Source organism: Danio rerio, chromosome 7, assembly GCF_049306965.1.
Source record: "Danio rerio strain Tuebingen ecotype United States chromosome 7, GRCz12tu, whole genome shotgun sequence".
Lineage (NCBI taxonomy): Eukaryota > Metazoa > Chordata > Actinopteri > Cypriniformes > Danionidae > Danio > Danio rerio.
This window is the reverse complement of record NC_133182.1, coordinates 70,499,451-70,512,031: the sequence shown is the minus strand read 5'-3', so window position 1 is coordinate 70,512,031 and position 12,581 is coordinate 70,499,451. Positions and strand designations below refer to the sequence as shown.

Sequence of the window (12,581 nt, the reverse complement as noted above, 5' to 3'; positions counted from 1 at the left end):
TTGTCATTTTGGCTGATAAGTATCTTCATGTGTAGCTGACACCCATTTACTGACATATTGAAGTTCATATTAAATAACAAATGTATTATATTTAAAGAAGTATTCTATTAAAATAATCTTTTGTAAAATATAAATATATTATTTTATATATATATAATAAAGTGCCCCCCACTAAATAAATGTATATTATTTTTTTTTTATTCAATTGTATATATACAGTTACGGACAAAAGTCTTGTCGCCTATCCAAGTTTTGGGAACAACAAATAATAACTTGACTTCTAGTTAATCATTTGGTATCAGAAGTAACTTATATGAAAGGCAAAGGCCTCTAGATTAAGTTTATTATAAATTTTGATTTATAATTAATTAATTAGGACAGTAAGGTCTGACTTTGCTTAGACAAAAGTCTTGTTACTTACCAGAAATAATGTACAGTATAAAATATAAAGTAATGGAAAAAGAATGAATATTGTGTATGACTCCCATGAGCTTGGACGACTGCATCACATCTCTGCAATGACTCAAATCACTTATTAATAAAGTCATCTGGAGTGGCAAAGAAAGCGTTCTTGCAGGACTCCCAAAGTTCATCAGGATTGTTTGGATTCAACTTTAATGCCTCCTCCACCATCTTACCCCAGACATGCTCAATAATGTTGATGTCCGGTGACTGGGCTGGCCAATCCTGGAGCACCTTGACCTTCTTTGCTTTCAGGAGCTTTGATGTGGAGGCTTAAGTATGAGGAGGAGCGCTATCCTGCTGAAGAATTTGCCCTCTCCTGTGGTTTTTAAGGTAATGGGCAGCACAAATTTCTTGATAGAAAGAAAAAAAGAAGACTAACAAAACAAAGGAAGGGGTAAGTAAATTACAACTGTATAAAAGTTTATAAAAATAAATGAATTAAGAGCATTACAGGAAAGCTATTTTACTCAAATCAGAGTCAATAGACAACAGCTCTTCATATAGAACTAAGAATCTGACACATTTTTTGTTGTCACATATAAGGAAAGATTTGAGCAGTGAGTCAAATTCAAAAATTTCCAAAAAAGTTGAAGATACATTTTTTAGATTTATATGAAGATTCTGAGTATACAAATAATTTATTTTAAACTAAAAGAAAGTGTCACAGTAGGTAGTGCTTTCACCTCACAGCAAGAAGGTCACTGGTTTGATCCTCGGCTCAGTTGGTGTATGTGGAATTTGCATGTTCTCCCTGCGTTCGCGTGGGTTTACTCCGGTGCTCCGGTTTCCCCCAATTGTCTGTAGTGTATGAGTGTGTGTGTGTGAATGTGTGTGTGGATGTTCCAGTGCGGCTGGAAGGGGATCCGCTGCGTAAAAATGTGCTGGATAAGTTGGCGGTTTATTCAGCTGTGGCGACCCTGAATTATTAAAGGGACTAAGCCGACAAGAAAATGAATGAATAAAAGACTGTGCAAAGGTAGGAGGAGTGTTTAAATGACGACAAAGGTCAAACCAAAATTTCTGAACAAATTCACACATACAAAATAAATGTATTAAAGTTTCATCACCTTCACCACAAAATGTAGCTACAACTACTCGGAATATCAACATATTTGGACACAAAAGAGTTAGCCGGATATATTGTATGCAATATTTTAAAGTGGATTTCTTTAGTTTTATTAGGAAGGAAGTCTTTATGAGGCAACAACCAAGCTTTTCTCCGATCTATATTAATTAATGCAGCCCAATGAAAATTTCCTCGCGGAACAATACAATTTAATATTGTAATAAAACTAATTATATAATCATGACATTCTATAGTCAAATTAGCCATCGCAAACATTACATATTATTATTATTATTATTATCATCATAAATAACATATTTCCACATAAGTGCTCTAAATAACGAATTAGGCTATTCATGCGTTTTTCTTATGCACCAGCAGAGGGCAACATCAGACAACATAAACGCCACACTTTTTAAGTAACTAATTGTTAATTAAAAATTATTGTCCACACTTTTTAAACTAATTGTTAGCTATACTAGATAGATGTATATAGCTGATGACGCAATATGTTCTTGAGCTTCGCTGCTGTCTGAAGAGATCATGTATTCACATCTGATGTGTGATGCTGCTATGTGGCAAGCGCTCTAACATTAACCCTTAAAACAACTAGTAGTATTGTTGTAAACTAATAGCATATATAATAGCACTATTAGCACCTATTAGGTTAGATAAACTAATATTACTATGGTAGCCTATTAGCTTACATGACTAGTAGAAACTTTGATTATTTCCCAAGTAACAATTTTCACGTTTTTGACATCATCTCCACTTGTCACAAGTACCTTTCTTATATACAAGTAATTAGTAAATAAAGTAAACAAATTAGTCAAATAAGACAAAAAAAATAAATAAAATAAAAAAGGATATGCGACATGAGACAACAAACAAGCTGTGTTTAAAAATGGTTTAAAACGGGCAGCAGCAGCAGCTACTTCTTTATTTTTGCATTTCCATGACTAAACCATTTTTATACCACCACAAGAAAAGATAAACAGTTGTATATTATACCCAGGGTTGCACGGTGGCGCAGTGGGTAAGGCTCTCGCCTCACAGCAAGAAGGTCGCTGGTTCGAGCCTCGATTGGGTCAGTTGGCATTTCTGTGTGGAGTTTGCATGTTCTCCCTGTGTGGTTGTGGGTTTCCTCCAGGTGCTCCTGTTTCCCCCACAATTCCAAAGACATGTGGTATAGGTGAATTGAATAAGCTAAACTGTCCGTAGTGTGTGTGAATAAGTGAAAAATAAGTCAAAATAACTGAAAAAAGTGTTGCATGCAAAGCTGTTGCAAACTATTTTTGTGTTGAATTTAAACAATCAAATTAAATTCAGCCCAAATAAATTGTTTACAAGCACCTAACGTAAAAAAATTCAATCCAATGAATCATCTTTGTATAATTTTTTTCAGTGTGTTTATGGGTGATTCCCAGTGATAGGTTGCGGCTGGAAGGGCATCCGATGGTTAAAACATATGCTAGATAAGTTGGCGGTTCATTATGCTGTGGCAACCCCTGATTAGTAAAGGGCTTAAGCTGAAATGAAAATGAATGAAGGACTATTATACATAGTACCTAAAAAATAAGTAGTAATAGCCTGATTATTAAAATATACTGGTAAGAAACTGAATGTATGTCACTATAAATGTTAAAATCTTTGTATTTTTATTTTAATCACTTTTAACAAGAAAAAAAAATTACAAAAATAAAATGCATTTTCAAGTTTACAGTTTAAATTTCAGATTTTGATTGAAAATATATGTAAACACTTTGACCTCCACTTGAGATCCACTGCTGTAGACTATCGAAAAAAAATGCTAAAAAAATGCTAAAAAAAATAAAAACTGCTTTTATTCTAGCCAAAATAAAACAAGTAAGACTTTCTCCAGAAGAAAAACATTATCAGACATACTGTGAAAATGTCCTTGCTCTGATAAACATCATTTGGTAAATATTTAAGAAAGACAAAATATAAATAAATAAAAAAAAACAAAGGGAGGCTAATAATTCTGACTTCAACTGTATATGATCTCGTCAACGTCACAATATAGCAAATAGATAACGCTATCCTAAATTATCAATGTTTGATGTGTTTTTAAATAAATGTAACAGTAATTAAAAAGTAACTAAGTAACGCAACTAGTTACTTTTTTAGGGAGTAACTAAATAAAGCTCTCAAAAGTAACTTCCTCGACACTGTTGCTTACACGTTCCCGAAATATGGAATGACGATTTTTCCATTTGAATCCCATAAGAAAGCAAATAGGCTGATTTGTCTAAAATATCAAATAACAAAAATACTAACGTTTTCCCATCCAGCTTTCCAAATGAACAGATTTCCGGTTAACACGGCTTGCCGTATTCGGGGGTTAAGCGCATAACGTCATCCCGATATGAGGAGTGCGCAGTCTGCGCATGCGCTGGCTGGAGCGATCTCTGAGGACGGAGAACAGAACAGCTGTACGGTAACGGAGGCCACAATGCGACTGGCGCTCTGGGCTCCTGCCTCGACCCGCATCCGCAATGGCTGCGCAGAATGACGCCCGGAGCTCGTACTATGCGCTCCTCTAGACCCGCAAACACAAGAGCACAAGCGGAGCCGTCTCAAAATGAGCACCGGATTCAGCTCCAGCTCCTGCCGCTTCGCGGATTATTTCGTGATCTGCGGTCTGGACACCGAGAGCGGCTTAGAACCAGACGAGCTGTCCGGTAAGACCCAAATTCAAGAACAGTGCAGTCAAGGACTCTGATTTGGACCCGTTTGAGTTATAATAGCTTCTCTAGTATTGCTGGTGGTTTTATATGTGGTGTATAAATCCTTGTGCTACAATGATGGCTGAGTACTGTTATACTGAAGAAATACGCTGAAATAATTTCAGCTGTAAGCTACATCACAGCCATTGAACACATTAAACCACTTCTAAATGTTTATTTTTACATTTAAGACGTGCGAACAAACATTTAGTGTTACATATTTGACCTTATATGAGTAACCATAAAATCTGTAAACAGTTGTTTGTTATTGCTTCTTTTGGAAAAAAATGGTTTAAAAACGAATTATAGATGGTAAAATTATTTATTTCACGATAGATCTTCCACCCATAATCTTTAATAAAACATAAAACAAACAAAAACATTGAGACTGGCTATGAAACGATAACAGTTTTCAAGGTATACCGCGGTTTGGAAAAGTCAAGGTTTTAAAACCGCCAAAATTTTCTGTAATACCATTCCTAAGGTATGTGTAAGATTTTTTATTTACATTTTTTTGACAGCAGTATCTCCAGCAGAAAGTATATCCAAAGATGACGTTTTAAACTGTAAAGAAATCTGTTTTTAAATCTGCGAAGACAGCAGAACTCAATAATTCATTTGAGTTATGTAGTCGTGTACTGTTCTGAAGTATTATAAATCTTTCAAAAAATAAAATATATTGTGTTTAATGGGGAAAAAACGTTTTTTTCTTTTTTTTTTATCCAGACATTAAAAAAAACAAACAAAAAAAAAAAACAATCACAATACCGTGTGAAACCGTGATATTTATATCCGAGGTTATCATACCGTCAGAATCTTATACCTACATACTTAAACCATGACTAGCTAGAAGACAAAATCGTGAGAAATCGATTCACGATCGAGCAGTTTATATGCTTTTTTTGTTCATATTATGTTGACTTCATGTCAATTCTTCTTTCATCAACAGTCCGTTCATCTCCTCAGAATGAGTTTATTATAATGTCATCTTTTCAGACTGTTTCACCTCAGATCTTAATGATAGATTCCTTCATCTCCAGCATTCGACTGATTCAAGAGTCTGTGCATAGTCCCATTAATTCATATAAACAAATTTACTTCAAGTGTACCATGTTTTAGTGTTGTACAGTGGATCAACGATCTGAAGGTCTCTTTTAACCATGCACGTGAACTGCTGTAGGGCGAGAGTGCAGATTTCCTGTGGTTTTGGGCTTCCTCATCTTGCATTTTTTGTTTTGGTAGATCTCCACTGCTGTAATTTAGAGACTCAGAGTTGTTTTCTCTTGAATGTTGAGGGATTTTCTTTTGGTGGATTTGGATATTTCATTTCATACTGGTTCTTATGTGTTTCATTTCGTAAGGTTTTGGTTATATCAGTATCAGTGGATGAAAGTAGACGCAAAAAATGATTTATTTTTGCTGCTTGTTCAAACTACTTATTTAAAATCAGCTGAAACAACACATTTTTTTCTTTTTTTTGGGATGACTTAATTGCTTTGTTCAATCCGCTTAAATTTCTTAAGTTAACTTAATCGGTTTGTGTTGGGACTACATGAATGAATTGTGTAGATCAACCCAGCATGGTTTACAGTGTAGCTGCTCAGAAAACTGCACCAGCGGTGTTGTAAATCATATGTAAAAAGTGAAACGCAGCCATTGAATTTTGTTTGCTGAATTTGAGTTCCTGGAAATGCTATTTCTGGATACAGGGCCTGAAAAAACCCAACAATACTGCATTTTAATGAAGCTCCATGTTTTAGGATGCTTTAATATCATGATATTATAGTATAAATTAACTATTATTAATTAATTTAATTATTAATTATTCATTTAACTTACTATAAAGATTCTACCCTGTTCTGGTCCTTTCCAAATGTTAAAAATAAATAAATAAACACAACAGCATTTGTAAGTTTTTCCTTTGAATTTTTGAAAAATTCGACTGATGACAGAGATGACTATTAGGTTGTCAAAACAATCTCTGTGATGAATTCACAAAAATATTAGAAATGCTGTATTAGCCCTGGAGTTGCTTGATGTCATTTTGTGAAAGACTCCAGGTTTGTATCGCCCACTTGGAGCTCGAATGCCCACTCACTTAAAGCTGGCACCAACTTCTGTTTATACCCTTCTCGAAAACTCTGGAAGGCATTCTCTCTTTAATCTGTGCATAATGATTAGGATTAGGCACGGGCCGGTATAAGATTCTGACGGTATGATAACCTTGGATATAAATATCACGGTATCACGGTATTGTGATTACTGCTCTAAAATATATTGTTTTTAAATGTCTTTGGTTAAAAACAAAACCTTTTCTCCTTTGTACACAATTTATTTTATTTTGAAAAAAATGTCAAATATTTTGCAACAGTAAACATGTCAGGCTAAATACAGGGTTTCTGCAGGGTCTTAAGACGTCTTAAAAGGTCTAAAATCTCGAAATCCAAATTTTAGGTCTTAAAAAGTCTTAAATTTGCTGAAATATTGTGTTGTAGGTGTTAAATCTTTTTAAACGGGTCTTAATTTTTCTTTGTTCATGTATTGCTACCCAATCTGGCCAAAACCCATATAATCACCAACAATCCAAAAACTTTAAACTATTTATTTAAAAATGTGATTTTTACCTCTATTTATCATTATGGTTTATATATTTTCCCTACAAAAACATTTGTTTAAAAGTGCTCCTTGTATTTAGTGCTGAGGACATAGACATGGACAGATTGTTGTGCATAGATTTAGTTTATTATACCTTTTAAAACTTTTAAAACATTTGATAATTTTTTTAATTTGTTTTTATTTTAAAGAAAGTTTATGTTGGGAAAAAGTATATAGACACAAGTAGAGCTTGCTTGTTTTTATACAATATTTAAAATATTTTGCTAAGAAATATCAAAAATATATATATATTTTTATTATTAATATATAATTAATACTTATATATATATATATATATATATATATATATATATATATATATATATATATATAGTATTAATTAATATATAATTAAATGTATTCAATTATAATATAGTTTTTTTGATAGGGCAAATAAAAATATTTTCCATCTGGGCCATTTCACAAAATTCTTAGCCCTTCATGAGTCTAAACTTTCATCCATAATGGTCTTAAAAATGTCTTTAAAAGTCTTAAATTTAACTTGGTTAAACCAGCAGAAACCCTGAAATAATTCAAATGAATTATTGACTTCTGCTGTCTTTTTTTGTTTGTTTACAATTTAAAACTTTGGTGATCTTTTTTGCTGGAGATACTGTTGTCCCAAAAAATGAAAAAGAAACGTAAATAAAAATATCTTAATCATTCCTTAGGAACAATATAGCAGAAACTTTTGACGGATTTAAAACCTTGACTTTTTCAAACCGGGGAATACTTTGAACACGGTTATCGTCATATGCCTAGTTAGGATATACCAATAGTAGATTAATTATATGTCAACTCTGTTATTGTGATATACTTCAGTGACTTCCTCATTCACCTTTTAAAAACTTTATTATTATTAAAATGCATAAAACTCTGATTTAGACATGCCACGTGGTGTGCAGTTTGAGGTTAGAAAGTGCAAAATTGTGAAAAACGTCAACTCTGTTACTGTCAACTCTGTTACAGCTCTGTTAGGGGTTTAAAAAGTAAGTTAAACAGCAATAGCTAACAAAATCAAATGCTCCCTATCACATTTAAGCATGTTGCAGTATTATTTTACATTAATAATGGATCCGGTTTACCGTAAATTATACATTTGTTGTACATCATTCCAGTTTAAATGAATGGAATATACTTAAAATGTACCCACAGTACTGTAATGAGTCGTATCTACAGTTGAAATCTGAATTATTAACCCCTCTGTATTTTTCCCCCAATTTTTGTTTAAAGGAAAGTAGATTTTCCAACACATTTCTAAACATAATAGTTTAATTAACTCATCTCTAATAACTGATTTATTTTATCTTTGCCATGATGACAGTAAATAATATTTTACTAGGTATTTTTCAAGATGCTAGTATTCAGCTTAAAGTTACATTTAAAGGCTTAACTAGGTCAAATTAGGGGAATAAGGCATTGCATAACATTGATTTGTTCTGTAGACTATCGAAAAAAATTATTGCCCATGGGGACTAATATTATTGACCTTAATGTGGTTTAAAAAAATGAAAAACTGCTTTCATTTTAGTCGAAAAAAAAAAAATAAGACTTTCTCCAGAAGAAAAAATATTATCAGACATACTGTGAAAATTCCATGGTCTTTTGGGAAATATTTGAATATCTAAAATATTTTGACTTCAAGTGTATACTGCGCACTTTAGGTCTTGCGAAAGCTTGCAATCATTTATATCTGTTAAGTGTCCAATGCATTGATGAGTAATAAATGATTCATTTAGAGATGTGTAGTAAAACTGACCCTTCAGTGAGAGTGACCGGTGTCCACTGGGAGGGTAAAGCCCAATCAATAGACCAAAACTCTCCAGACAAAGGGAGGTCACTGTGATCCTCAAGAGAGAACAAAAACATCAATTCCAAAAGCAGCAGCATCCAATCGCAGTGTAGCAGGAGTTTACGTGACACAAAGCTGCTTAAAAAAGTTTGAATGTGCCACTACTTTAAAAGAACTAAAAGCGGGTGATTGGGTAACACTCTTGAGTTGGCCTAGTTAGCCGGGGAATGAAACTGCTAGCATGCTGTTTTTAGAGGAAACGAGTCAGTCAGGTTTTTTTTTTGGTCATGCATTTTCAAGTGTTAAAGTCTCTTTAATGTATTCACACTTTGTACTGTGTGATAAGGGCTGTCAGTTTGGGGTTTTACTGATAGTAGCACTCAGACCCTGTTTACACGAATACGTTTTAGTTTTAACACGGCATGTTAGAATGAAAACGATTCACACTGGTGTTTCACCTAGGGCTGCACGATATTGGAAAAATTATACATTGCGATATATATTTTTTTTCTCTGCAATATATATTGCCATATAATTTCACCAGATGACTTGAACGTTATTACTTGGGACTATTTTTTAGAGGAGTGAAATATAAATATATTTTTATGTAATTTTATTCTATACAAACTACAGTCATAAACAACTGAGCAAATATTAAAGTAAAATAAGCTTTATGCAACAGTATTCAGGTACAGAAATTAAAAAATCAAAGGTAAAATAGCATTGCATAGTCTTCACCATGAAAATAATCTTTATTAGGGGTGTCACGATTTCGATTTTTAATCGAAATCAATCGAAATTTATGCTCAATTTCGATTATCGAATCAAAAAATAGAATCGTCGATGCTGCCACGCCCCCATGTCACGTCAGCTTGGCTTGCCAAGCGGGAAAAAAACACACTTGTTGAAGTGCTTGTTAAACTGCAGACGCAGGAGACCCGTCGACAGAGCTTAAACCCTCTCCTCTTTCAATGAAGTCGCCGGTGTGGAAGCATTTTGGATTTCCAGAGTTATGTTGACAACGTTCGTGTTGTCGACAAAAAAACACAGTTTTGCAAGCTATGCTATGTACGTATTAGGGTTCGTCTGATAGACAACACCGGCATCGCGATCCTCCGCCCGCCCCCGTTGCAAATCCGCTCGCGAAAAGTACACACTCAGGCCCTGTTTACACTGTCTTTGTTTTTAAATGGCATTTTAGAACGACAACGATTTGACATCCACAGTGGCGTGTAGCATTTCTGAGCAGCCCTCCTTCCTCACTACCACTGACACACACACATACACACGCAGACACAGACGCACACACAGCCATGGGCTCGAGACCGCGGGTTCAGGCAGTCAGAGGATCAGTAGACTGCTTCAATCTTTCACTCACTTGTACTTAGTCATTTTAGCGAACACCTCAGATACTGTTGGCTGGTTCCTGTTGGTTGTGCGTCTTTTTTACCGACGCCATTATAACGACACAGATCACTGCCTATTCACGAGTCCCGCAGAAAAAGTGATTGACAGGTTGTAATTATGTGTGTATCTTGCCTTTATTCATTTACTGTATGATTTGTTTATGGGTAAAACAAAGACCATGCAGGTCAGGTAGTTTAAACGGTAGGCTACAAATAATTAATTGGTCATTAATTAATTAATTATTCATAATCGAAAATCGAATCGAATCGTGTCTTTAGAATCGAAAATGTAATCGAATCGAGGATTTGGAGGATCGTGACACTCTTAATCTTTATCAATTATTTCTTTATGTGCTACTGAAATGTTTTTAACTCTCTTCAAATGCACACACAGCCACAGGCCCTCAAAACACATGCAGATGATAAACTTTCACTCTATTACGGTTCTATTCTGCAGCGAATCTCATGTGTTTGAACCTGTGGTTTCTGGTCATCTATAGTCCTAACTCAACATTGCATATCTTGCGATGTGACTATTGCAGATGCACACACTGCGATATCGATGCTCAAACGATATATTGTGCAGCCCTAGTTTCACCTAGCATTTCTGAACAGCTCTCCATCCACACTACACAGCTGAAAACATATGGAATAAAGTCGCTGCCATAAATATTTTGAGCGTAAATAAAATTCACGCATCTGTAAGAAAAATAGATCGTGCTCGTATTTTTACGAGGGAACAATATCAGAACCTGCGATTAGAACGGACACAGATACGACATTTTCTTTGTCTGTTTATATATGACTGACAAATTTACGAAGGTTGTACTTTACAAACACCAAATACAGTTTCACCACGGACACAACAACCTGATTACTAGTGATGGGTCGTTCATGAATGATTTGTTCATTTTGAACGAATCTTCAACATGACTCGGGAACTACGAGTCCTCTCAGGGAGTGATTCGTTCATCCATGCGTGCGCACATTTGTGCAGGTGTTATCGTTCATTTAAAGTCTTTTGAGTCTTTCATCGCGGAAAGGCAGAAGCCAATCAAATCCGTTTAGAGCCGTAAAAAGAATTAATCCGTTCATCTCTCGAGTCCTCTATTGGGTCTGAGTCATTCGTTCCTCACGGGCCAATCATATGCGTTAAGAGCCGGAAAAAGAATTAAACCGCTCATCACTCGAGTCCTCGGGTTTGAGTCATTCCGTTACGTGATGAATGAACGACTCAAGAGCCAGAAGACTCGAAAGGTGAACTAATTATCATGGCTCCTACCGGCTCAGACTGTGTACATTGGTTAAGATTATATGCGGCTGTCATTGTAACGTGAACGAACCACTGAAATTTGAAGACATGAAGAGGTGAGCTGAGCAAAGAGACAACAATACCTTCATAGACAAAAGAGCAGGTAAACATTGAATTATTATGTTCTCCTTTTTGTAGTATTGCATTTTTGACTTATTTGTAGTGTTATCAACCTTTTGAGCTAGTTGTAGATGTGTTTTTAAGCAATTCGTAACATTTTAATAATATTTTGGCAAGTTGAACCAAATGAATGAAATGACTTGGAAAAAAGATTCATTCCTCTCGATAAACGAGACTCAAAGATCCGAGTCAGTAAAATGATCCGAACTTCCCATCACTACTGATTACGAGTCCGAATCAAAAAGCGTCAGTCCACTGTCAAAATTACGTCACCTATGTCACGGGCATTAATAAACAACGAGAGCCATCGGACACAACAGCTCTCAACAGCACTCGAGCTCCCACCATAGGCTCCCACGCACCGTCTCAAGTAAGATTTTTGTTATTCCCTCTTTGAGAAACGTCCGTCATGAGCTGTGATAAAGGTTGAGACTTAATGAGGTCTATTTTTGCTGTGTTTTCTTGGACATTTATCAGAATCAAAATTTAGAATGGGCCGAGGATAGTGAGCATAACGTTAGTTAACGTTACAGGCAGCTAGCGCAGAATTTCTCAGTGAATCACTTAACGGTGTTTAACTATAACTTCTTTTTTCTTCCAAAACAAAAGGGTGAGTTTTTTGGCAGAGATCAACCCATATGAAACAAATTGTTGTTGTACTAGTGTAAGGGCCTACTCACACTATGCCATCCGTACCGTGCCCAGGCCCGTTTCCCAGATCGTTTGAGAAGTGTGAGTGCGCTGAATTGGGGTCAAGCATGGTTCACTTGGCCGGCCCTGGCCCGGTTGGAAGATGTGGGCCTGAGCGCGGTTCACTTGCGCTTTTGTAGTGTGAGTGCAAAACGCGCCAAAGCCCGAAACTGAAAGCGAGACGTGACTTTTAAGGGACTGTTTCATATGGATTTAATAATCAATCTTACTGTTCAGTGAACGCAAACTGCCGTAGCTTATTAAATATGCAAACCCCTCACTGCACGACAGCTGCGCGCCTTCAGCAGACCTCCTCATTCCTGCAGCA

General features: G+C 35.4%; 1 protein-coding gene across 7 annotated transcripts in view; it reads left to right on the top strand.

Moving 5' to 3' along the window:
- The first annotated feature begins 3,947 nt into the window (after positions 1-3,947).
- The window catches only part of dennd5a (DENN/MADD domain containing 5A), a 115,779-nt gene continuing 107,145 nt past the window's right edge, over positions 3,948-12,581 (top strand). For all 7 annotated transcript variants that reach the window (XR_012382796.1, XM_005166611.6, XM_009303572.5 and 4 more), the window contains exon 1: positions 3,948-4,233. Coding sequence is in view for 6 of the 7 variants with exons in the window: in XM_005166611.6 (XP_005166668.1) it covers positions 4,134-4,233 (100 nt within the window). In the remaining variant the exon portion in view is untranslated. The remainder of the gene's footprint in view (positions 4,234-12,581) is intronic.